A 20,041-nucleotide genomic window follows, 5' to 3' on the forward strand; every position below is an offset into this window, starting at 1 on the left:
GATATCTGTGCATATAACTGGAAAATTAGTCCAACACTTCCATTAAAGCTGTTTTTAAAAAAATGTTTTTAATCATTTGGTTAACAAATACTCACACAGCACTTACTATGTACCATGCACAGTTCCAACACAGTTTACAGAAGGGGAGCTCAGACAGTTAACTCACCCACGATTGTATGGCCAGTAAGTGGCAGACTTGGAATTCCAACTCAGTAAACTTCCAGAGTTTATGCTCTTCAAGTCAATGCTTTGTTCCCTGGGATTAGTTGTTCTTCTGGTTTCAAGTCAGGGGAATAAGACTATTTTTGATGTATTAGCCACATGACTGGTAAAATCTACAGGAGTGTTCGTGAGAAGAATCTAATGGGAGGCTCTTGGCCATGCTTAGAAGTCATGATGATATATTGGGGGAGATATTTTATATTTCTGGTGGCCACATGGAAATGTTTTTAGAAATCATTAAGTCAGTGCTTTAATTTTATTGATTTTCTTAATTCAATTGTGTAAATTACTTCTCTCATTTTAGAACCACTGCATGATTCCCTCAGACAATAAGGACTGCAGACTTAGTGGCCCCATTCCTTCTAAGTAAAATTGTAATTGTTGGCCTCCTAGAGCTGTTTTCACATACATTTCTCACCTGTGCTATTGATAAACACCAAAAGGAAAGGTCAAGTCAGTCACCAAAATAGTCTTCCAACAAGTACCGATGATCTGTTTCTAAGTTACTTGGAAATACATGATTTCTGTATGTATAGATGTGGTAAATGGTCTTCTTACGCTTATTTTAAAACATTAAAGACGTCAAATGACCTCTTATTTCAAGCTGGTTCTGAAAGCCTTCCTTGAAAAAAATAAAAATAAATTTTGGTTTAAAAAGTCACATTTTAAAAGCATAGCTATTACGGGTGAACTTACATTCCCATTGGTGTTGCTATGAGTCTGGGGATGTGTATACACTGCACAGTGGGGGCACCTGGGTGGTTCGTAGGTTAGGTGTCCAGCTCTTGGCTGGGCTCAAATTATGATCTCAGGGTCATGGGATAGAGCCTCAAGTCAGGCTCTGTGCTCAGTGTGGAATCTGCTTGTCCCTCTCCCGCTGCTTCTCCCTACACACACACACACACACACACACACACACACACACTCTCTCTCTCTCTCTCTCTCAGATAAATCTCAAAAAACAAAACAAAAACTGCACAGTAAACAGAAAAACCCATTTTTTAATGGCTCTGAATAATTTTGGTAGTTTCTATGTGGATTAAATCTTGTTATACCGGGTGCCAATCTTTTAGATTTGGAGGTAGTTAGAATTTGATTGGACCAAGTATTTGCTGAACCCTTGTCTGGGCCTTTCGAAGTTTAGCTTGGGCTAAAAGTCATCTTATTAATGGAACGTGAAGTAGTAAATGTCTACTAACCATTTCTCAATATTTGGGGTTTAAGATTTATATTTTGGAAGACTTGCTTTATATAGAACCCATAAGTGGAGCTTTGAGATCACCTCACAAACCCTAGAAGAAAACCGTGAGGGGACAGTTCATGTGTGGAGGCTCTTTGAAAGGGAGTCTAATTCCTTCCTTAAGCATAATAAGTGATCTGGCTCTGATGACTCAGTTTCTCCATCTGCAGAATGGGTAGGGTGGGATCCGGGTACTTCCCCAGGCAGTTCTTGAGGTGCTAATCCCCTTGCTATGAAGCGCTGTCAGTGAGCTCATGGAACATATGTTCTCAGGGGTTTACAGTAGTTAGAAGACACGAAGTCCAGACTTTGACCCTCGGTTTGTGGACCTTTGAAATCGGAAATGGAAATGCAGACCCCCAACCGCCTTTATTATAGTGACATTTTGTTGTCCCATCTGTTATTTGCATCCACGGAGAATTAAAAACTCTACGGCAATATCCTAAAAGCTACTCTATCCATGTTTCAGTGATAAATAGCACTGAGTGTATGTGTCTGGTTTTGAGGCACTGGTGGGGAAACCGTGTTTCAGCATTCTTTTTCATCCAATCTGCAAGTTGATTTAAACCCAGAACACAAGTTGACGTTCCTTTTGAGAGCAGCCAAAAATGAGGCCGAAGTGTCCGTGCTGTTGTGAAAAGTATTGAAATGGTGGTTGCTGTTTAAACAGCACTGGCTCGGGCATAGGAGTTAAAGGTAGTTCCGGTGAGAGGCGTGTCCCACTACAGAGAATGGTGCTAGCTTTATTTTAGTGCAGGTAGAAAAGAAGAGGAGGTTTGCTTTACAGAAGGGAAAAACATTGAGAACTTGGAAGGAAAAACACATTCTGCCTGGCATTATGAGTACTTTACTTCACTGATAAAATATGACCACTGTGCAGAACAGAGAACAGGTGTAAAATATTTTTAGACAAACCTTGGCATATACAGTAGGTCGCTTCCCTTCTGTCTATACACCCAAGTCTTTCAAAGATAATTGTGGAAAAACCACATTTACCAAATAAGCTAGACCTTGCTTTTATGGTATTCAGGTACTAAATGTTAAAGCCAAGCATAAACTTCCTTCCCAGCCATCAGGTTGCAGCCGGTTTCAAACACTGGGGCTCCGTGTGCCCTTCTACAGATCTGGAGCTTCCTTTTCCTTCCTGAGCACTGTTGAGAGAGCCGGGGGAGCATGGCGCCATGGCCCCTTCTGGAGCATGTGGAAAGAAATGTGACAAACATGGACATGGCAGCACACAAGGTTGGTGTATAGCAAACGGGTATAAATCAATGCCTTTTGGATACCGATGGAAGGGAATGCTGGATACCCCTTCTGTCGGTATGGGTTATGAAATGGAGTCACGTTGTCCGTTTTAGCCCGGATGCTCCATGACACGGGCTTGGTCATTCTGGACACGTCCCCTCCTCTACATGCAGGTGCCCCTTTCAGTTGGCTTTTCCATGCTACCTACCCCCCCCGCCACCCCCCCACCATCCATCAGTTAGTTCATTGCTAGAAAGGATGAAGGTTGGATTTTGATTTGTTCTGTAATGGGCGTGCCTGGTCTTTTCCCACTCTGATTATCCAGATCTGCCTACTGACCCCAGAGCTCTGTTCCCAAAAAGAACACTCTGTGTCTTTCAAACTACCTGTCATTGTGAAGTTCCAGCGGAGCCCCAGTGACTTCCTTTCTGCTAACTCCTTTCCATTTCCAGGAAACGTGATGGGATCTCCAAAGCACTTCAGTCCAAAGCTTAAGACAGCTGCAGTCCCTAGGCACTCTTTCTAGAAACTGAGGTGTCACCAGAGGGCCTTTAAAGACTCTGGGAACTACCCAGTTTTCAGAGGGCTATAAAGAATCTTACATGGGGGACGCCTGGGTGGCTCAGTGGGTTAAAGCCTCTGCCTCCGGCTCAGGTCATGATCCCAAAGTCCTGGGATCGAGCCCCGCATCGAACCCCACATCGAGCCCCGCGTGGGGCTCTCTGCTCAGCAGGGAGCCTGCTTCCCCCTCTCTCTGCCTGCCGCTCTGCCTACTTGTGATCTCTTTCTCTCTCTGTCAAATAAATAAATAAAATCTTAAAAAAAAAAAAAGAATCTTACCTGGGACATGTCATCTTTCTGAATTATGTGATACAGTGGGAGAAGCTGCTTTTGTTTTTTGTTTCCTTTTGTAGCTTAGGAAGAAATGTTTTTTGGGAGGAGACTTGTTTATTATCTGAACCACAAAAGTTCAAAGAACTTTTTGGATTCTGTGTAAAGGGAATAGACAGATGGAGGTGAGACCTTACGTTCCCCAGGAGCCTCTGCCTGAGGAGAAGGATCTGGCAGCAGGTGGTCTGTGAGGACACACGAGGGTGTGTCTCCTCTATCTGTCCCTCCTACAGGATCCGGGAAAGGGGAGAGAACAGGGCAGGGGGAGCCTCTGTACACCCATTGGGACTTGTCCTGGAGATCATTTCCCCTTAGGGGAGGCTTTGCAGAAATCCGGAGCCCCAGGACAATACCCCTAGTGCGGGGACACCACACTTTCCTGACGTCTGCGTGGTTTTTTCCAGACTTGGAAGGAGGGTGGCTATACCCATACTTTGCATGCTGCCTCTTTGAGTGATCATGACTTTGGCATTATCTGGACTCGGCAGAAGTCCAGAGGGAACAACCAAAGTCAGAAGCTCAGTAATAACAACCAATGCTTTGTAGTATTTACTACGTGCTAGATAGTGTTCAGAACACTTGTATGTTTCAACTCCTGTAATTTCACAAGAGCCCTCTGAAGGCTGTGCTGTTTCCCGCATTTATACTTAAAGAAATGGAAGCAGGGAACTTGTGATGGATATGGCTAGGGAGGCCAGGACTTGAGCTGTGGGATTCTGTTTCCGAAGTCTGCAGTCCTTCCCCATTATCTTGCATGGCCCTCAATTACTCAGGGGACGTTATCCAAAATGCACTTTGCACAGAGCTCCCCGGGAGCGCCCAGCGTGGTCCTAAAAGGGGTGGTTTGCTCAACAGGCCCCACCTCATTTTAATATCGCCTGTGCTGCGAAAACCCAGTGGAAGAGGCTGTGAGAACTGGAGGGTCATGGGCTGGTAGTGTTTATCCACATCACTGCTGCTGTCTGGGCACTCAGATTCTGCAGAAAATCACCACTGGCACTACCCACACCCGAGGTCTACAGTCCTGGGTTTTCCTCCTACTTAGGGCGGCACAAGGGTGAGGCTGACTCAGTAGCTGCTCTGGGGTCAGATTCCACTCAGGTCCCTGGATTGCCTCAGACAGAGGGAGATATCATTTGAACCAATCCCCACGTCAACCACTCAGTACATTTATTGAGTATCTACTAGGTTAGGAACCCGTGGTGATGCATAGAAACCTTTAGGACCTTTCAAGGAGCTTATGTTCTAAGGAAAGATAACCCACATGCCCTAATGATTAGACACAGGAGAATGTGGAGGTATGAACAAAAAAAGGAACGCGCGTGCCCTTCTGAGGGATTCTAGATCGCAGGGGGAGTTACCACGTGAAGAAGGGGTCATGCAGGGAGGCACGTGGTCCCTCCCAGTTCCAGCCTCAGTGGCAGAAAAACCTGGTCCTGGTTCTTTTTCTCCATCAGATGTATCCACAGCGGGAAGAATGTGTGCTAACCCTTGAGGGAAAAAGCCGAGGAAACCAGAACAAGAGGCCTGGCTGCCAACCCATCACTCCCAGGAGAAACTGCCTTGGACTTTGGGTATTTTAATTTTTTTTTCATTGTTCCGAGTTTTGAACAGAAAGACACTGTGAAAGAGAGCTGGTTTAGAACTCTGTTCATCAAGCCCAGGGGTGGGATGGGGACGTTAAGTAAGAAGTCCAAGGGAGGGGCGGGGGTGGTCAGCAGTGGCCTGGGAGGGATGGTTCTCATTATTATCTTCTCAAGATGCTTATCCTGGAAACCTCCTCAGGCTAGAAGCTCCCTCTAGGGGTCATTGCATTTGTGTTCCTACCTTTAGAGACAAAATTCTGTTTTTGTTAAGTATCAGGGTTCACAGCAGGTAACACCCTCCCAGAAGCTGGTGTTGGTGGAATGCACATGTTCACTGCAGAAACTCAGATACCCCCGGGGCACTCCCACCTGCCGTCTGCCATCACCACACTCTACTCCTAGCCAAGGGAACCAGTCTTTTCAGAGCTCAACTGTTCCGTTTTCCAGTTTGGCTTTTTGGATACTTACAGTATCTTCCAGTTTGAGCATAAATCAAAGAATGGGGCTTTGAAGGAAAAGCTTAATATAAATCCAAGCCAGAAATGAACAGCCCCAAATAACTTTTCTCCTGGGTCACTTTCCCTGGGTAATGCCTTTCCCCAGGCTCCCCCAGGCTCCCCCAGGCTTCCTTTGTGGCTGAGCACTCTGTCATCCTCTGAAAATACTGCCGCAACCTGGCCAAACCCCTTCACGTGACCTGTGATGTTCAGAGAGTATCACTTCTCTGAAAGAAGGATGTATCTTGCTTTGAAACAGAAAATACCAGTGTCTGATCCCTGTCTCACCCCACTTTCCCCAGCAGGGATGGAGGTCTGGGCCCCTCAACTTCCCCTACAGAATCCTTGGTAACTGCTAAGAACTAAGTAAGAATTTTCTAGAGTAGTGTAGAGGCCTCATTAAGCCTCCAAATAAAATTATTCCCAGTAACCCTGCACAAGAAAGAATGGGCTTTGGAGGAACACTTTGAACTGAATCCCAACGCACCCTTGAATAGCCATGTCCTGCTAAACCTACTCATCCTCAGATCTCCTATCTGAAAAGTCCTGCTTGTTTCGGGCAGTGTGTGGATTATGTAAGATACAGAGCGCATTAAACCTAATCCTCTTCCCTGTAGGGAATCACTGGACTCTCTCTACTCTTCTGTGAGATGGGGCTTGAACCCCTTATGCTCCCCCCTCTTCCTGTGGCTTAGCCTCAAGGGCATGGGCTCAGCCTTCTTAGCAGAGGACGGCTGGCCTTAAGATATGCATTTGCAGGAGAATCCTATGCAGTGACACTGCCCTGTGGATTAGCCAGGAGAAGAAAGGAAGCAGAAGTGAGAGGAAACCATAGGTGCTGTTCTGTGTTGGAAGATGCTGTACATTTTTTTTAAAAGATTTTATTTATTTGGGGGTGTCTGGGTGGTTCAGTGGGTTAAGTGTCTGCCTTCGGCTCAGCTCAGGGTCCTGGAATGGAGCCCTGCGTCGGGCTCTCTGCTCGGCGGGGAGCCTGCTTCCCCCTCTCTCTCTGCCTGCTTCTCTGCCTACTTGTGATTTCTCTGTCAAATAAATAAATAAAATCTTTATTAAAAAAAGATTTTATTTGTTTTGAGAGAGAGAGAACACAAGCAGGGGGAGAGGCAGAGGGAGAAGCAGGCTCCCCACAGAGCAGGGAGCCTGATGTGGGCCTCGATCCCAGGACCCTGAGATGATGACCTGAGCCAAGGGCAGACACTTAACCAATGGGGCCACCCAGGCGCCCCAATGCGTACACTTAAATGCACGGGCTTTGGAGTCACATACACCGACCTAGGCTTGGTTCCCTGCTTGGCCAGGGGCCTTGGGCAAATGATTTAATCTCTGTGATCTTCAATTTCATCATCTCTGAAATGGAGAGAATACTAAATGGTGGAAAATAATACACACCTGCCAGGGCTGTGAAGACTTAGTGAGATACTCTATGAGCACGTATCGGTGCTGTTAATTCTTAGTAACAGAAATGACTCATCCCGCCGCCAGGCATCTAATTGGTAACAACTTCTGGGGTGGGCATGGGTCACCAGATGTGTAAGTCTCCCTAAGGCTGCATTCTGCTCACCCAGGAAGACCAGGGTTCTCCTCTTCTTGGGGTCATGAGGTGAAATTGTTGGTTGTGATGATCGTAAGGATTGCCTCAAGTCTGAGTCATCTGGTCACATCAAGACTCCAAGGCCATTACCCTTCTATTCTGTTGCCCCTTGTGGTGTATTAAGATGGGGTGTGATACTTGAGACAGGAGGTCGGTGAGAGCCCAGCTCCATGCCCTGAGGTTCTGGAGCCAGGAATGAAGGATTGGGAAACGCTCTCAGGGCCTCCATGGACCCCATTACTCGACGCCATTACTAGACTTTGTCTCTGCTTCCTGGTCTCCGGCTGCACAACCTAGAGTCTCTGTCTCTCCTTCTTTCTTCTCTCCCCTCCTTTCCAGCCACCTTCATCCTGGACTCTTCCTTTGTCCGCAGAAGAGAGTGCATCTGTTCTTTGCTGTCCAAGGGCAGCTTTGGGGAAAGGAGGCTGTTCTTACGTCCAGGTTCTTGCTCCAGCCATGGGCAGGAACAAGAAAGAGCATGTATCCGGAACTGGAGCAGCCAGGCCCGGGACTGACTTTGCTATTATTATTCCATTTTGCAAATGAAGATGCTGAGGCCCAGGGAGGTTAACTTACCTGAAGTCACACAGCCAGTGTGTGAGCCCAGGCAGTCTGACTCAAGCGCCCAGGCCCTTCCAGCACTCTGACCTTTCCTCATTGCCACCCACCCTGGACACTAAGGAGATTTGGAAACCCTGAGGCCTAAAATATCTGGTGCCCTTTTATGCGATTGAATTAGAGCAGCAATGACCATAACAAAACAATTCTTAGACCTTCGGTCAGATCTTCCGCACAAGAAACGAGATGGCGGCTGCAGCATGGGTCTCTGAAGAGCTGTGGAGTGACTGACTTGCTGGTAGTCCGATTCTTGGGAGGCGCATGGCAGCAACTGCCATGGGCACCGTGCCATGCCATGAGAGGATGTGGCCTCTAGTTCCCACTGTCTCCTCCTCATGGGCCGTCCCTCTCCATCACATTTAGCTGGAAGCATAAACCCAGTGTCCCCTGGTGTCATCACCCGATGGGGCTGTGTGTGCGGGTGCTAATCTGTAGGCCTCTTTTCTTCAGGGTGGGGGGCAGGACAACAGTTTATTTATTGAGAGAGAAGTGTCGGGGGGATGAGGGCACAGTGTCTTTTGCTCACATCCTGCTTTCTCCCGTAGTGGCTCCCCTGGAAAACCCGGGTTGGCAAGAGCTGAGGGGAGGGAGTTGGAGGAAAAAGGGAGGGGTGCTCATGGGAGCCAGAGACAAGGCAGTCTGAGGGGAGGTGGGGCTCATGGTGTCAAAGGTGAGGCAAGGTCAGAAGTGAGGGGAGGCCGGCAGAAGGGGTCGATGGTAAACTGGGACTTATAGGTCTGGGGGCACATTGGTGTTCATGGGGGAGGTCAAAGGTGAAGGAGAAGTCAGAGTGAAGGAACGCTCATGGGGTTAAACATGGGGCTTGCTAGGTCACCGGTAAAGAGGGAGTGCCTGTGTCCAAGCTAGAAGAGCTCGAGGGGGTTGGACATGGAATGGGGCACAAGGGTCAGCAGTCAGCTAGGGCTTGAGACAAAGTGGGGTTCGTGGGCTAAGACAGGAAGAGAAGCAGGGCTTCCGGTGGGGCCTGGGGTCAGGGGCCTAGTAGCTCAGCCTCCTCCTCGACCTCGGCCTCCTCCTCGAGGCCACGCGGTGGGGGTGGGGTGGGGAATATCGCTCACAGCCATCTTCACAGATGTTGGGATCCACACGCCGGAGAAGCTGCTCTGCTGGGTCAGCTCACCCAGCACCTGCCTGTCCACCTCCTTCGTGGAAACGCAGCCCGGGAAGCCCAGGAGCCACTGTCAGGCCACCGCCGCGTTCTTGGCGCGGTCGAAGGCGGGCAGGGGCAGCAAGGCCAGGCAAGGTCAGGCCACCGGGGCCACGGGCAGGTGGCCCACACTCGTAGTCCACACATCTCCTGAGGAGTTCAGGGAGATCAAGCACTTCATCAGCATGAGGGCCTGTGAGCCTTCCTCGAGAAAAGCGGAGATTTCCAGGCGGAGTTCAGAGTCCGGAGACAGTGGGGTCATTGCTGTGAGACAACAGGACCAAAACCAGCACCTGCCCTTGGAGTCCTTGTCAGGCCAGGAGCTAGGAGTCAGGGGCCACCTCAGAGAGACCCCTTGCTCCAGAGAAAACAAGAACGATGTGCTAATCCTTTGTAAGAGAGCCACAGCCAAGAGAATTTTCTGTGGTGATGGAAAATTTCTGGGCACGTCTTGTCCAATACGGGGGCCATCGACCACATGGAACATGGCCCTAGAAATAGGGCTAGTGGGACTGATGAACCGAATTTAAAATTTAATTCCATGTGACTTCATTGACACAAATTCAGTACTAACTGTATGGGCGAGTGCGGGTTTATAAGCTTTCTGTGAAGCCTTGGGACTCCCAGAGGTCAGGGACCAGTTAGAAGTGGGGGTTACGGAAGTTCAAGAGGAGAAGTGCTGTTTGGGGTCTTTAGTCTTTAGCCACTATGATTAAAATATATGTCACCCTGGGAAGGATATAGGCACTAAAGTGAGATAGGCCTGGGTTGGAATCTTGTCTCTTCCATCTGTGAACCCGACGACCTGGGGCAAGATTCCTGTAAACGTTTAGAGTCTCAGATTCAGTGTCTGTAAAAGACGGAGGAAAATTATCCCTTCGACGTGTTTCTTCCTTCATAAGGTCTATAGGGCTTGCTTTGTTCATTCATTCAGGAGGGTCCAGTCTGGGAGGTGTCAGACCGGAGTCCTGTTTCCCCGTCACCTGAGTGGGGCTGAGTGTGGCCAGGGTGTTGTGAGGGACCCGGATATCGCAGGTCCCTGTCCTTGGGTAACTGGGGATGTGGACATAGAGATTCTAATCCACCCCTGAAATAGTGCTGAAGAGCTTGGGAGCCAGAGAGGCGGGAAGGAGAGGGACGGTATAGGCCTACCCACCTGCCAGCCCTTCCCTCTCCCTCGGGAGACCGCCAGCTGGAGGGTTGTCCTTCCTTCCTCCTGACACAGCCTGCGAGATAAGTGTCACTTGACCTCAGGGCACATTCCAGAATGAGGCCACAGCCAAGAATAGGACCCAGGAACCCTGCCGCCCATCCCGCCTATATTAATCACACATTCCCAGAGCGGGAGAGAGACTTCAGACTCCTTGAGGAAGTGGGAGGAGGAGGACGAGACGGCATCCGGAAGTCGAGTTGGGGAAAAGCAGGGAACACCCCGGAGAAACCCCTCCACAGCCTGCGGCCTCCCAGGGCACCTTGTGGCCCTTGGTCCCAGGACCATTAGTTCATCCAGAGAGTCCCTTGTCAGCCGTGGGGAATGGGCTCCCGCAGACCTCTGGGCCCCCGCCCCCCGGCAGTACTTCCGGCCTGGGTGGCGCATGCGCAGAAGCAGACAGACAACGGAAGGGTCTTGCTGCGGCCAGGGGACAGCAGAGGCTCCCCGGGGGATCTGGGTCCAGGAGGATGAGTAGGCATAAGGCTGATGTCTCCCTCAGGAATGTAGGCCATGACTGCTTCTGTGGGTGATCAAGATAGCATGTCACAGGACAAGGTCAGAAGCCAGCCCCAGGGAGGCTGATGGGAGGCAGGCTCTTGGGAGAGGTTTGGGGCCCTGATGGGACTCCACACTGCCCAGCCCGGAGCGGGGTGTACGGGCGGGCTGTCTGGGCACACGTGCATGTGTGCACACGTGCGTGTCACACACTGAGAGAAGCCAACCGCCTGTATTCAAGTCTTGGCTCTGCCACGTGGCCGCTGGGTGATCTCGGGTAAGTTTCACGTCCCCTCCAGCCTCAGTTTCCTCAAACACAGAACAGCGTTCTGTCCTGTAGAGTCCTGACGGAGACAAGAGATGACGACTGGTGCTTGTCCCATGGTGAGAAGCTGCTCAGTGTTGATGTTCCAACAGTAGAGTTGGACACTGGGCCCTCTGCCCCCACCACCCCCCACCTGAGGAAATGGCCATGCGGCTGTGTGTTTGTTCTCCTCCTTTCTTCCTCAGGTTCTGCCCCTGGTCCCGGCTCTCTGGTCCCGCTGTCCAGGGGGTGACATCAGACTATGGAGCAGCTGGGCAGACAATGGAGCAGAGTGTCCTAGGAGGGTGGAGGTGCGGGGGGAGGCGGAGGATGGAAAAAGCCAAGCTGTCCTGCCCCAGAGGCCTCTGGCCGGCCCGGAGACAGCCGGCGCCAGAGCAGACCTCTGAAGGGGCCAAGAGAGATGGACTGGAGCGGGAGGAGGACGGGGGGCAGGGGTGGGGGCAGACAAACAGATGCAAGGAGGGAAGGAGTGAGTGTCCAGTGTAGACAGGAAGGCAGGTTGAGTCTGGCCTCAGACCTATAGGGGGGGCTCCATCCCCCTGTGTCCCGGGGCCCAGACTGGGGCCACACCTCCCAAACTTGGTGGGCAGCCTCCCCAAGTTCCCAGGCAACCAGGCCCTGCGAATTTGGTCCAACCTCTACAGAACACCTACCAGAGGTCAGTGACTGTGAAACACCGGGATAACACAGACCAGACACTCACACGTGGTTTCAAGGACCAAGAAATACATACCATGTAGTAGGTCCAACATTATGATAAGCGCCCATTCCCTAAGTGCCTGTATTTTCTGACCCCCCCAGACATGTGGGGTGATCCGTCTCAATGTGCTTTGAGCAACAGAATAAAATATCTGCAACCGTGTATGTTCATGGAGTCTGTGAGATCCTGGACCCAGCAGGAGGAGGCGAGGGGTTTGGGTCCTGGGGGCCCGCTGTCGGCCAGCTGGTTGCTGAGGGCCCGGAGGGGCCGCTGGGGCAGCCCTCTGTGCCAGGCTCTGTCTCCTAGGCTTTTCAGTTTGGCAAGGTTAATAGGGCCACGTTCCCCAAATCTCCAGGAAGTGCACTTCCTACCCTCTATTTTACAGGTGAGGACACAGAGGCGCAGAGAGACACCGGGGAAGTGTCGGAGCCCAGATGCAGACCAAGGTGGGTCTGATAGCACCGGCCGGGCTTTCTCACTCTGCCAGGCTGGGGCTGGAGTGGGAGGGACGGGGTCTGGGGCTGTAAGTGTGCTGCGAGCTGACGAGAAGGAGTCCTGCCATTGGTGTCCCCTGAATGTCACACTTCCACCAGGCAGCTGCAGGGCTTAGGCCCCATGGCCATGCAAGAAGGGAGGTGGCAGGAGCTAGCATGTGGATGGACACTTGACCCGTCAGGGGCAAAAGGATGTCCCCATGCCTCTAAGGTGGGTGAGGCGCTGAGTCTCAGCTCCCTGGTTCCCTGACCCAAGCAGGGAGGGCCGGTGGCCAGAACTCATTCCTTCCTGGTAGCCAAGTGCTCTGCTCAGCATTTCCCCAAAGGTGACTTGAGAAGTTCCCATTCCTCTGGCCCCAGGAGGAGCTTGTCTTCCCGATCCAGCCCCCTCCTTCTTGCAGGAACTATCTCTAAGGACAGATTGGCTAGATGGGCTGGGCTGGGCGGGGCTGGCTGTGCATTCCTCCCTGGAGTGTGGCCCTGGAAGATCCAGGGAAGTGGACAGGTGACAGGTGTCTCTTGAGCTTGGCTGGCTTGCATCCTGAGGGACAGGCAAGCTGTGCGGCATGCCACCCTGGTCACAGGCTCCCAAACAGATCTCCGGAATTATCCCCAACTCCTGAGACCAAAGGTGCTGCTGTCCCATCCTGGGAACCGAATCATGTGCTCTGAGCACACATAGGGCTTTGGGACCAGGCCGCACCCAGAGGCCCCCTAGGGAACTAGAGCTGGGTGGCCCACCTCTTTCCCATTGTGCCATCAGTGGCAGGGACTGGAGTCTGCCCCTGGCCGGCCATGCTATCCTGATGGGTAGGGGACCTGAGACAGAAGTTAGAACATGTGGGCCCAAGTCCCCCATCTTCCTGCCTCTCTATTCTTGGGGATGTTACCTCACCTCTCTGGCCTCAGCTTTCCTGAGCTGTGGGGAGCATCACAGTTAAGGAGCCTCGGAGCTGCAAAGTGGGATGAATGTTTGTGTCCTTCCATCACCCAGACATGGTCCTGTTGGCCAGACTTCCCTCCTGGGCACCAGAGCAAATGACAGTAACCCCCTCACCCCCGCACACCTACATTAACCCAAACAAATCACACAAGAAGGGCTGTTGATACTATGAACTTTTAATTGGTATCTTCCTCCCTACATTTGAGGAAGAAACAAGGATGCTCCACAATGACCTTCTTCAGCTTTGGAGGGGCCTGGACAGAAGGAAAGGCTGAGGAGGGAATGGGGGGGCGCAGATGTAGAGCTGATAGTGACTTTCCCAAGTCCTTTATCTAGTGTGTGTGTGTGGCGGGGGGGGTGGCTGCACCTGCACAGGAAGTCCATAAACAAGAAGTCACCAGCAAGGTGCCACATCCCCAAACCTGCCCTCCCACATCTCACCCAGAGCTTCCCTCAGGTCCCTGCAGCTCCCAAAGCCACCACCAGATGGAAGCATCGAGCAACATTCCTTTTCCTTCCCAAGCCTGACTCCCCTCCTCCCTCTCTCCCTCCTTTCACCCCGCTCCCCACCCCAACCCCGACTTTTCTTTTATCTCCCTTCCCACCAAAACAGATCCTGGGGCTTCTATCTGCTTTCTGTCCAAAGAGGCCAGTGGCAGATGAAAGCTCACTGTCCATCAGATGGGACCATTTGACAGCTGGGAAGACCAGCCATGGGTCTGCTTCTGGGGGCCAGGGTTGGGGGAATGGGGGTCCGGGGAGTGGGACCCTGGGATCTGGACACTCACATTCAGTCACTAGGAGATGGGCAGTGACTAACTCTGTGTCCTAGCGCCTGGCACCCAGTAATTGTTCAGAAAATGCCCACTGAGTCGGACTGAACAGAGTTAAATCAATACATCAACAATCAAAACAATAAAAAAACCAACCAATAAAGCCAAGGAGAAATACGAAGAATGTGTATTCTGCTGGTGCCATGGTGGCCTCAGAGACCACAGGGCACCCTTGACTGAAGCACAGGCTGACCACCACCTCAGGGCAAGGTGTGTGCTGGGTCAGACCATGCCCCACCCCCGCTTCCTACAAGCCCTAACATGAAGGTGTTTCTGTTCCTAATGATCTAGGGGGCTCTGGGGAATTTGTCCAAAGAGTCCCTGGGCCCTCCTTTCTCTCCCCACCTACCCCTTTTGCAAACAGATTCATTCCATGATTCCCATGACCATGCAGATGCCATCTCTGGCTGCCTGGCTGGGAGCCGGCTGGGGGCTTGGAGAGCCACCGGAAGGGACTGGCGGCAAAGAGAAAGGGTCGCAATGCCCGAGCCAACTAGTCATCAGGAATGGTTTGCAGGTGTCTCTTGGCTTCTCCTTTTGTCCCCCACAGCTACAGGAGATACAGACCCCTTCTCGAGCCTAAGACTAGAAATTGTTCTAAGAATCTCCGGTGGATTGTTCCCCGCTGGCCTCCGACTGTCCAGCCTGACCTTGCCCAGTCTGCAGACTGAGGGGCGTGGGGGGTGGGGAGGTGGACGAGGGCCAGGGAGGGAACCAGGGAGGGGCGAGGGGGAGCGGGGCTTCAGTGCAAGCCCAGGAACTCCTTGAGGACATCGCAGGTCTTCTTGTGCAGGACCTCGCGCAGCTTCCTGACCCGCCGGCTGCTGGAGGCGCCCACGAAACTCTCTGGCCGCAGCACGGCCATGCCGCCGTCCACCTCGCCCATGATGATGAGCGGCGTCTCGCCCGCCGTCACGTTGGGGCAGGGACAGCTCCAGTCCACGTGGAGCAGGGTGACCTCCAGCGGCTCCCGGCCCAGGAACTTGAGGCCCATCTTCTCATCCTTGAGCACCTCGTCCACGGTCACTAGGGCCCGCCCCGCGTCAGGCTCCTCGGTCAGCTCGGACACGCGGCCCAGGATGACGAAGTCGCTCCGACAGAAGCTGGTGACGAGCTTCTGCCGTGGCTTGCAGGCCCGACAGCGCTGGTGGCCCCGAGGGAAGGGGCAGGACTCCTCGCAGGCCTCCCGGCTCTCGAAGTTGTTGCCGTTGCCCTCGCAACCGCCGTAGACGAAGGACTGGCACTGGCCGGTCTGGCCGTTGTAAGCCCAGCGGGGCGCGTAGGCCTTGCAGGGGCCCTGCAGGGCGGGCAGGCTGCACACGGCCAGCGGCCCGCTCATGCAGGCCAGCATGCAGGCCTCGTAGGTCTCAAAGTGGTTGCGGTTGCGGTGGCAGTGGCCGAAGGTGAAGGTGAGGCAGTTGTTGGCTTGCGCGTCAAAGTGCCAGCGGGTCTGCTCCTCCCCGCAGTCCTCGCTGTCGGGGGGCTCCAGGCACTCGGCGGCGGGGAAAGCTGTGCTGTTGGGGCTGCTCTCCGACGCGGCCACCGCCTGACCGGCACGGACCACGGACAGCGGGAAGTCGGCGCGCAGGACCCCGGCGGTGTTGCGGGCTGTGCAGGTGTAGATGCCAGCGTCCTGGGGCTGGGCGTTGTAGATGACCAGCTGGGCGATGTTGGTGACCACCACGTTGCCGCGCACGTGGTTGGGCCGCATGACCACGTTCTCCCGGTCTTCCAGCTGCTTCTCCCAGGTGATCTCCGGCCGGGGCCGGCCCACCGCGTCGCAGAGGAAGCTCACGGTCTCGCCCACGGTGACCGACTGGTGCACAGGGTGGTTGAGCAGAGCCGGGGCCACCGTATCCAGCCCTGGGGTCTCCGGGGAGGCTGTGGTGGGGTGCACGGTGGTCTCCGGCGGCGGGGGACTGGTGTGGGGCCAGGTGAAGTGATAGCGGCAGGTGACGACAGCCAGCGTGATGCCCTTGGAGCAGGCCTCGGCGTCCATGTAACAACGATTATAGTACGTGAGGCCGTCGGACGCGCATGTGAAGCTGGGCTCCTTCTCACAACGGTCTTTGCATTTACACACGGGCTGGCCGTCCCAGATGTCACACTCGGAGCCCTGCTGCAGACACATGAAGTGGTCACAGGTGGCCTCCTTGGGCATGCCTACCGGGCCTTTCTTGCCCTTCACGTCCATGTACCGGGCGGCCACGCAGCTCTTGGTGCCACACACATTGGGGCAGCACTTCTCATAGGTCTCGCACTCCTGCGGGGAGCCAGATGGAGAGGTCTGAGCAAGGGGGAGCAGGACATGGACCCAGGTTTCCCCTCCACCTCTCACCCCCCACCCCCGGTGTCTGTGGAAGGAACGGTCACGGGCTCACCGCCTGTGGCCAGCCACCCATTCGGATGATGACAGGAGCTGGCAGATATGCAGCCCCTGCTATTTGCCGGGCCTTCTTCTGAGAATGTTTGTACCTGTCAGCATCTCTCCTGCTCACGGCAGGCCCTAGGAGTTGGGCACAGCCATCAGCCTCACTTCACAGGTAGTGATCACAGAGGCACAGAGACACGCAGTAACTTGCCCAAGGTCACACAGCTGGTAGTGTGAGAGGAGGTAGGCCATGCGCCTCCCAGAGGGGACATTTCTCTGACTACCATTTTACAGAAGCAAATGCAGAGACTCAAGAGAAGAGACACCCAAGAGCTGTCCCAAGAGCTGGCAAGGGACAGAAAAGGGCTCTGAGCTCCAGGTGGATGGGATTCTGAAAGGAGATCTCTTCTTCCATGTCTTCATAGGGTTGCCACAAAGGAGGTCTAGGTGGGAACAAAGGAGTCTGCCTTTCTCTCTTTTCTCCCCTGGGGTCGGGATGCCCTGGCCGAATTGAAGAGCTCACACCAAACCCTAAGAAGGGAACACTGGACAGCTCTAGGACAGAAGTTTGAGGCCGGCCACACACGCGTCACAGAGCGGGCCCATGCTTGTTCAGAGCCAAGGGGAAGGGCAGGCAGGACAGGCCCGGGACGCCAGGTCCTACCACGGAGGGCTGTGCCAGGCCCAGGGGCTCCGCTCTGACGTGTGCGGCATTTCATGGGGGGCCAACAACAAGGAAAACAGCCCTTTGGGTGGCAAAGGTCGGCCAAGCCGTCAGCGAGGACTTGCTAGGGCTGTAATTCCCCTTGATTCTCTGTGGGGCCACGTAAAGCATTAGTTTAATTCCTCGAAATTAGCAACATGCTCTGGGACCGGCACAAACAAGGACTTCACGTGGTGTTTTCGACAATAACACCTCGTCCCCACTGGGCAGGCGGGCAACGGTCCTAATCCTGCGTCCTGGTAGTAGCTCTGGGAATTGCTCCCCACTCGCGCTGGCGTCGTGTGGCTCTGACTTTTATATCCCAGCCTCTTGGACATTCCACATCAGCTAAGAGCAGGGAAATATGCCCCTCTGGAGCCGTGTGAAGCCTGCCCGCCCGGCTTGTTTACTGTGTTCCCCCTCTCGGCCCAGAATGGGGACTTTTTTTTGCCGTCCTTGCTTGGCATAAGCTTCTAGGCCACCCCAGGGCAGGCTTTGGGACAGGGATGGGCAGATCTCAGAGCTGGGGTCTGAGGCCGAGAGACCCAGAGCGGGATGGAGGGCAGGAGGGACGGGGAGCAGACAGGAGAACCTGCTCTTCGGCCCGAGGGTCATAAAATTCCTTAAAAGACGGGCCCAGGAAGCTTCTTTAGGACCCCGAGGTCCATGAAAGGTTGGGTCGCCAGAGTCGGGGTTGGGCGGATGGGGGGAAGGATTCTCTGGGCACAGGAAACCTAGAAGGAATCCTTATAAGTTTTTGCTTGAGGGCCCAGACTGTAGCCCTAGGCAAATGAGTCCTTAGCCTTTTCCTCAAGACACACAGCATCTGCCAGGCTCACCGTCCCTTACCCTACCTGGTTTATCCCACCAGCCCGCGCCAGGGGAACAGACTTCCCTGCAAATGTAGCCAAAGAACCTCATGACCTCAGCGGAGTGGGAGCGCTCTGCCCCCATCTTCCCTTTCCTGAGCACCACCACTGCTCACTGGCAGCATCTGGCCAGAGAGGTCTGACAGTCGTCCCCTGGACACTGTGGGGCCAGAGACCACTCACTGCGGGGCAGTCCTGGGCTTTTCCGTAGAGTACATGTGTTTGGCAAATGGAGCAGCTCTTGTATTCCTTGGTGCTGCCCGGCCCGGATACCCAGGAACTGGCAGGGCCGACAGCAAGTGCCTGTGTCCAGGCAGGAGCTGGGTACCAGCAGTCTCGTCTTCATCACCCATGGGGAGCGGCTGGAACGACCCTGGGATTCGGGAGCTGGGAGAGAACTGCTCCAGCGCCAGGCCTGCCCGGCTTGCCCCAGGCTGCTCTGATGAGAGCAGAAGGGAGGACGGAGGAATCTGGCAGGTTGAAACTTAGCCCACTTCCCTCCCAGGGACAACCGGAGAATCTGTTTCCACCCACTCTCCCCATCAGCCTGACCTGATCTCAGGGTCAGGGTGCGAACCCCTGGGTGGGGGGGTGGCCTGGAGGCCTCAGCTTTGCCAGAGAGACGCAGGTGCCAAGCCCACCCTCCCATCCCTGGCAATGGGACCACATGCTGCTCGTCGAGATGCCCTGAGTGTCTGCTCTCACCTGTCGCAGCGGGGCTGTCCCCACAGTGTGCCTGGCTTAGTGCTGGCTGGGAGCAGCTCTCAGCAAACATGAAACCAGGAATCCCAGGATTCCATGTCCCTGATGAACTTGGATGTCACACCCACCTCTTCGTCTGGACCTTGGACTTGGACAGACATCACACCCTATTTCTGTGGCCTGGGGCCCAACTTCCTTCTCGTTTCCCAGATCCTGCAGGGGGGCTCCTGAGTCTCCCCACCCCAAGGCTCCCACGTGCCCTCACTGACACACTCACGTGGTCCATGTCAGGCTTCTGGACTCCCACTCACCTGGTCCGTCTCACACTCCCGCTTGCAGGTGCTCTGGGCATCCACCCAGAGGTTGGGGTTCATGTCGTTGGGGCAGATGCCAGCATGGGAATAGCGGATGGGCGGTAGTGCCAGGCCCCTCAGGGGCGCCCCAAACAGCAGCAGGAGCACCGCCACCTGCGCGCAGCGGGACCAGAGCCGGCCACACCCCGGGGCCCACATGATGTGGTCCGCGGTGCCTCGAGACCTCCCCTACGACGAGGCCAGGGGCTGGGGCCCACCAGGGCCTTCTCCTTCTCTGGGCTGCAGACACCTGCCCTCCCCACCCCAGCAGGCTTCCTCTCGGCCCGCCGCGGCCCCCTCCACCAAGTCAGCGCAGCCCCGCTGGGCTGTGCGGCTTCAGATAAAGGGAAGGTCTTTGCAAGGAAACTCCCTCTCCTGAGTGTGCAGGGAGAAGAGCGGCAGCAGGGCCCGAGCCTGGATTTATATCCTGGGCGCGCCACCCGAGTGGGAGCGAGCTAACCTCATGCCTGTCACAGGCAGGCTGCTGGCTCCTCTGTCCCGTGGCTGATCACAGACTTGTTACAGAAGGGGAAAAAAAAAGCTGGAAGCGGTTTAGCGGCGTATCTGGCACGGTGGGACACCTGCTTGTTTTTGACTCCAGGAGGCCTTTAACCCCTTCAAGGGCCAGAAATGGCATGTGCTCTGGGGGGGAGCTGGCTGCAGGACACGCAAGCTCCCTGTAAAGGGGCGTTTGTTTCCCTCTCCCCCACCTCCTCGGGCCGGGCCCCCTCCTCCCCGTGACTACCTCTGAAGAACACACGATCGCTTGTTGCACGGAGGGACCTGCCGCGGCAGGGTTAGCATCGCCTGGCCCGATAGTACATTTGAGAGCAAATGACGTGGAAAAACAACAAGTTCACGGCCATTCCAGGGCGGGCCGGAGCCTCAGCGCTGCGCCGCGGCCTCCCACCCCCGCACCCGGTCCCTCTGCGGGGGTGTGTGCGCACGGACAGCTCCCTATCTC

The 20,041-nt window shown here is 54.2% G+C and overlaps 1 protein-coding gene across 1 annotated transcript; it reads right to left on the reverse strand.

The window, feature by feature from the left end:
* Positions 1-14,238: 14,238 nt before the first annotated feature.
* On the reverse strand, positions 14,239-19,563 carry WFIKKN2 (WAP, follistatin/kazal, immunoglobulin, kunitz and netrin domain containing 2). Its single transcript, XM_032872053.1, has 2 exons — positions 19,036-19,563; positions 14,239-16,342 (listed from the first exon to the last, which is right to left on the reverse strand). The coding sequence occupies exons 1-2, from the start codon at positions 19,234-19,236 to the stop codon at positions 14,822-14,824; spliced, it is 1,722 nt and encodes a 573-aa protein (XP_032727944.1). The 5' UTR covers positions 19,237-19,563; the 3' UTR covers positions 14,239-14,821.
* Between the last annotated feature and the right edge of the window lie 478 nt (positions 19,564-20,041).

The sequence above is a fragment of the Lontra canadensis genome, unplaced genomic scaffold, assembly GCF_010015895.1.
Source record: "Lontra canadensis isolate GAN:19392208 unplaced genomic scaffold, GSC_riverotter_1.0 scaffold43, whole genome shotgun sequence".
Lineage (NCBI taxonomy): Eukaryota > Metazoa > Chordata > Mammalia > Carnivora > Mustelidae > Lontra > Lontra canadensis.

What these genes read in the sequence shown, in the direction of transcription:
- WFIKKN2 (XM_032872053.1), bottom strand. Translation starts at nt 19,236, where the DNA reads ATGTGGGCCCCGGGGTGTGGCCGGCTCTGGTCCCGCTGCGCGCAGGTG. An exon ending in GGGAGTGTGAGACGGACCAG is followed by an intron (nt 16,343 to 19,035) that starts GTGAGTGGGAGT and finishes GGCTCCCCGCAG; the next exon opens with GAGTGCGAGACCTATGAGAA.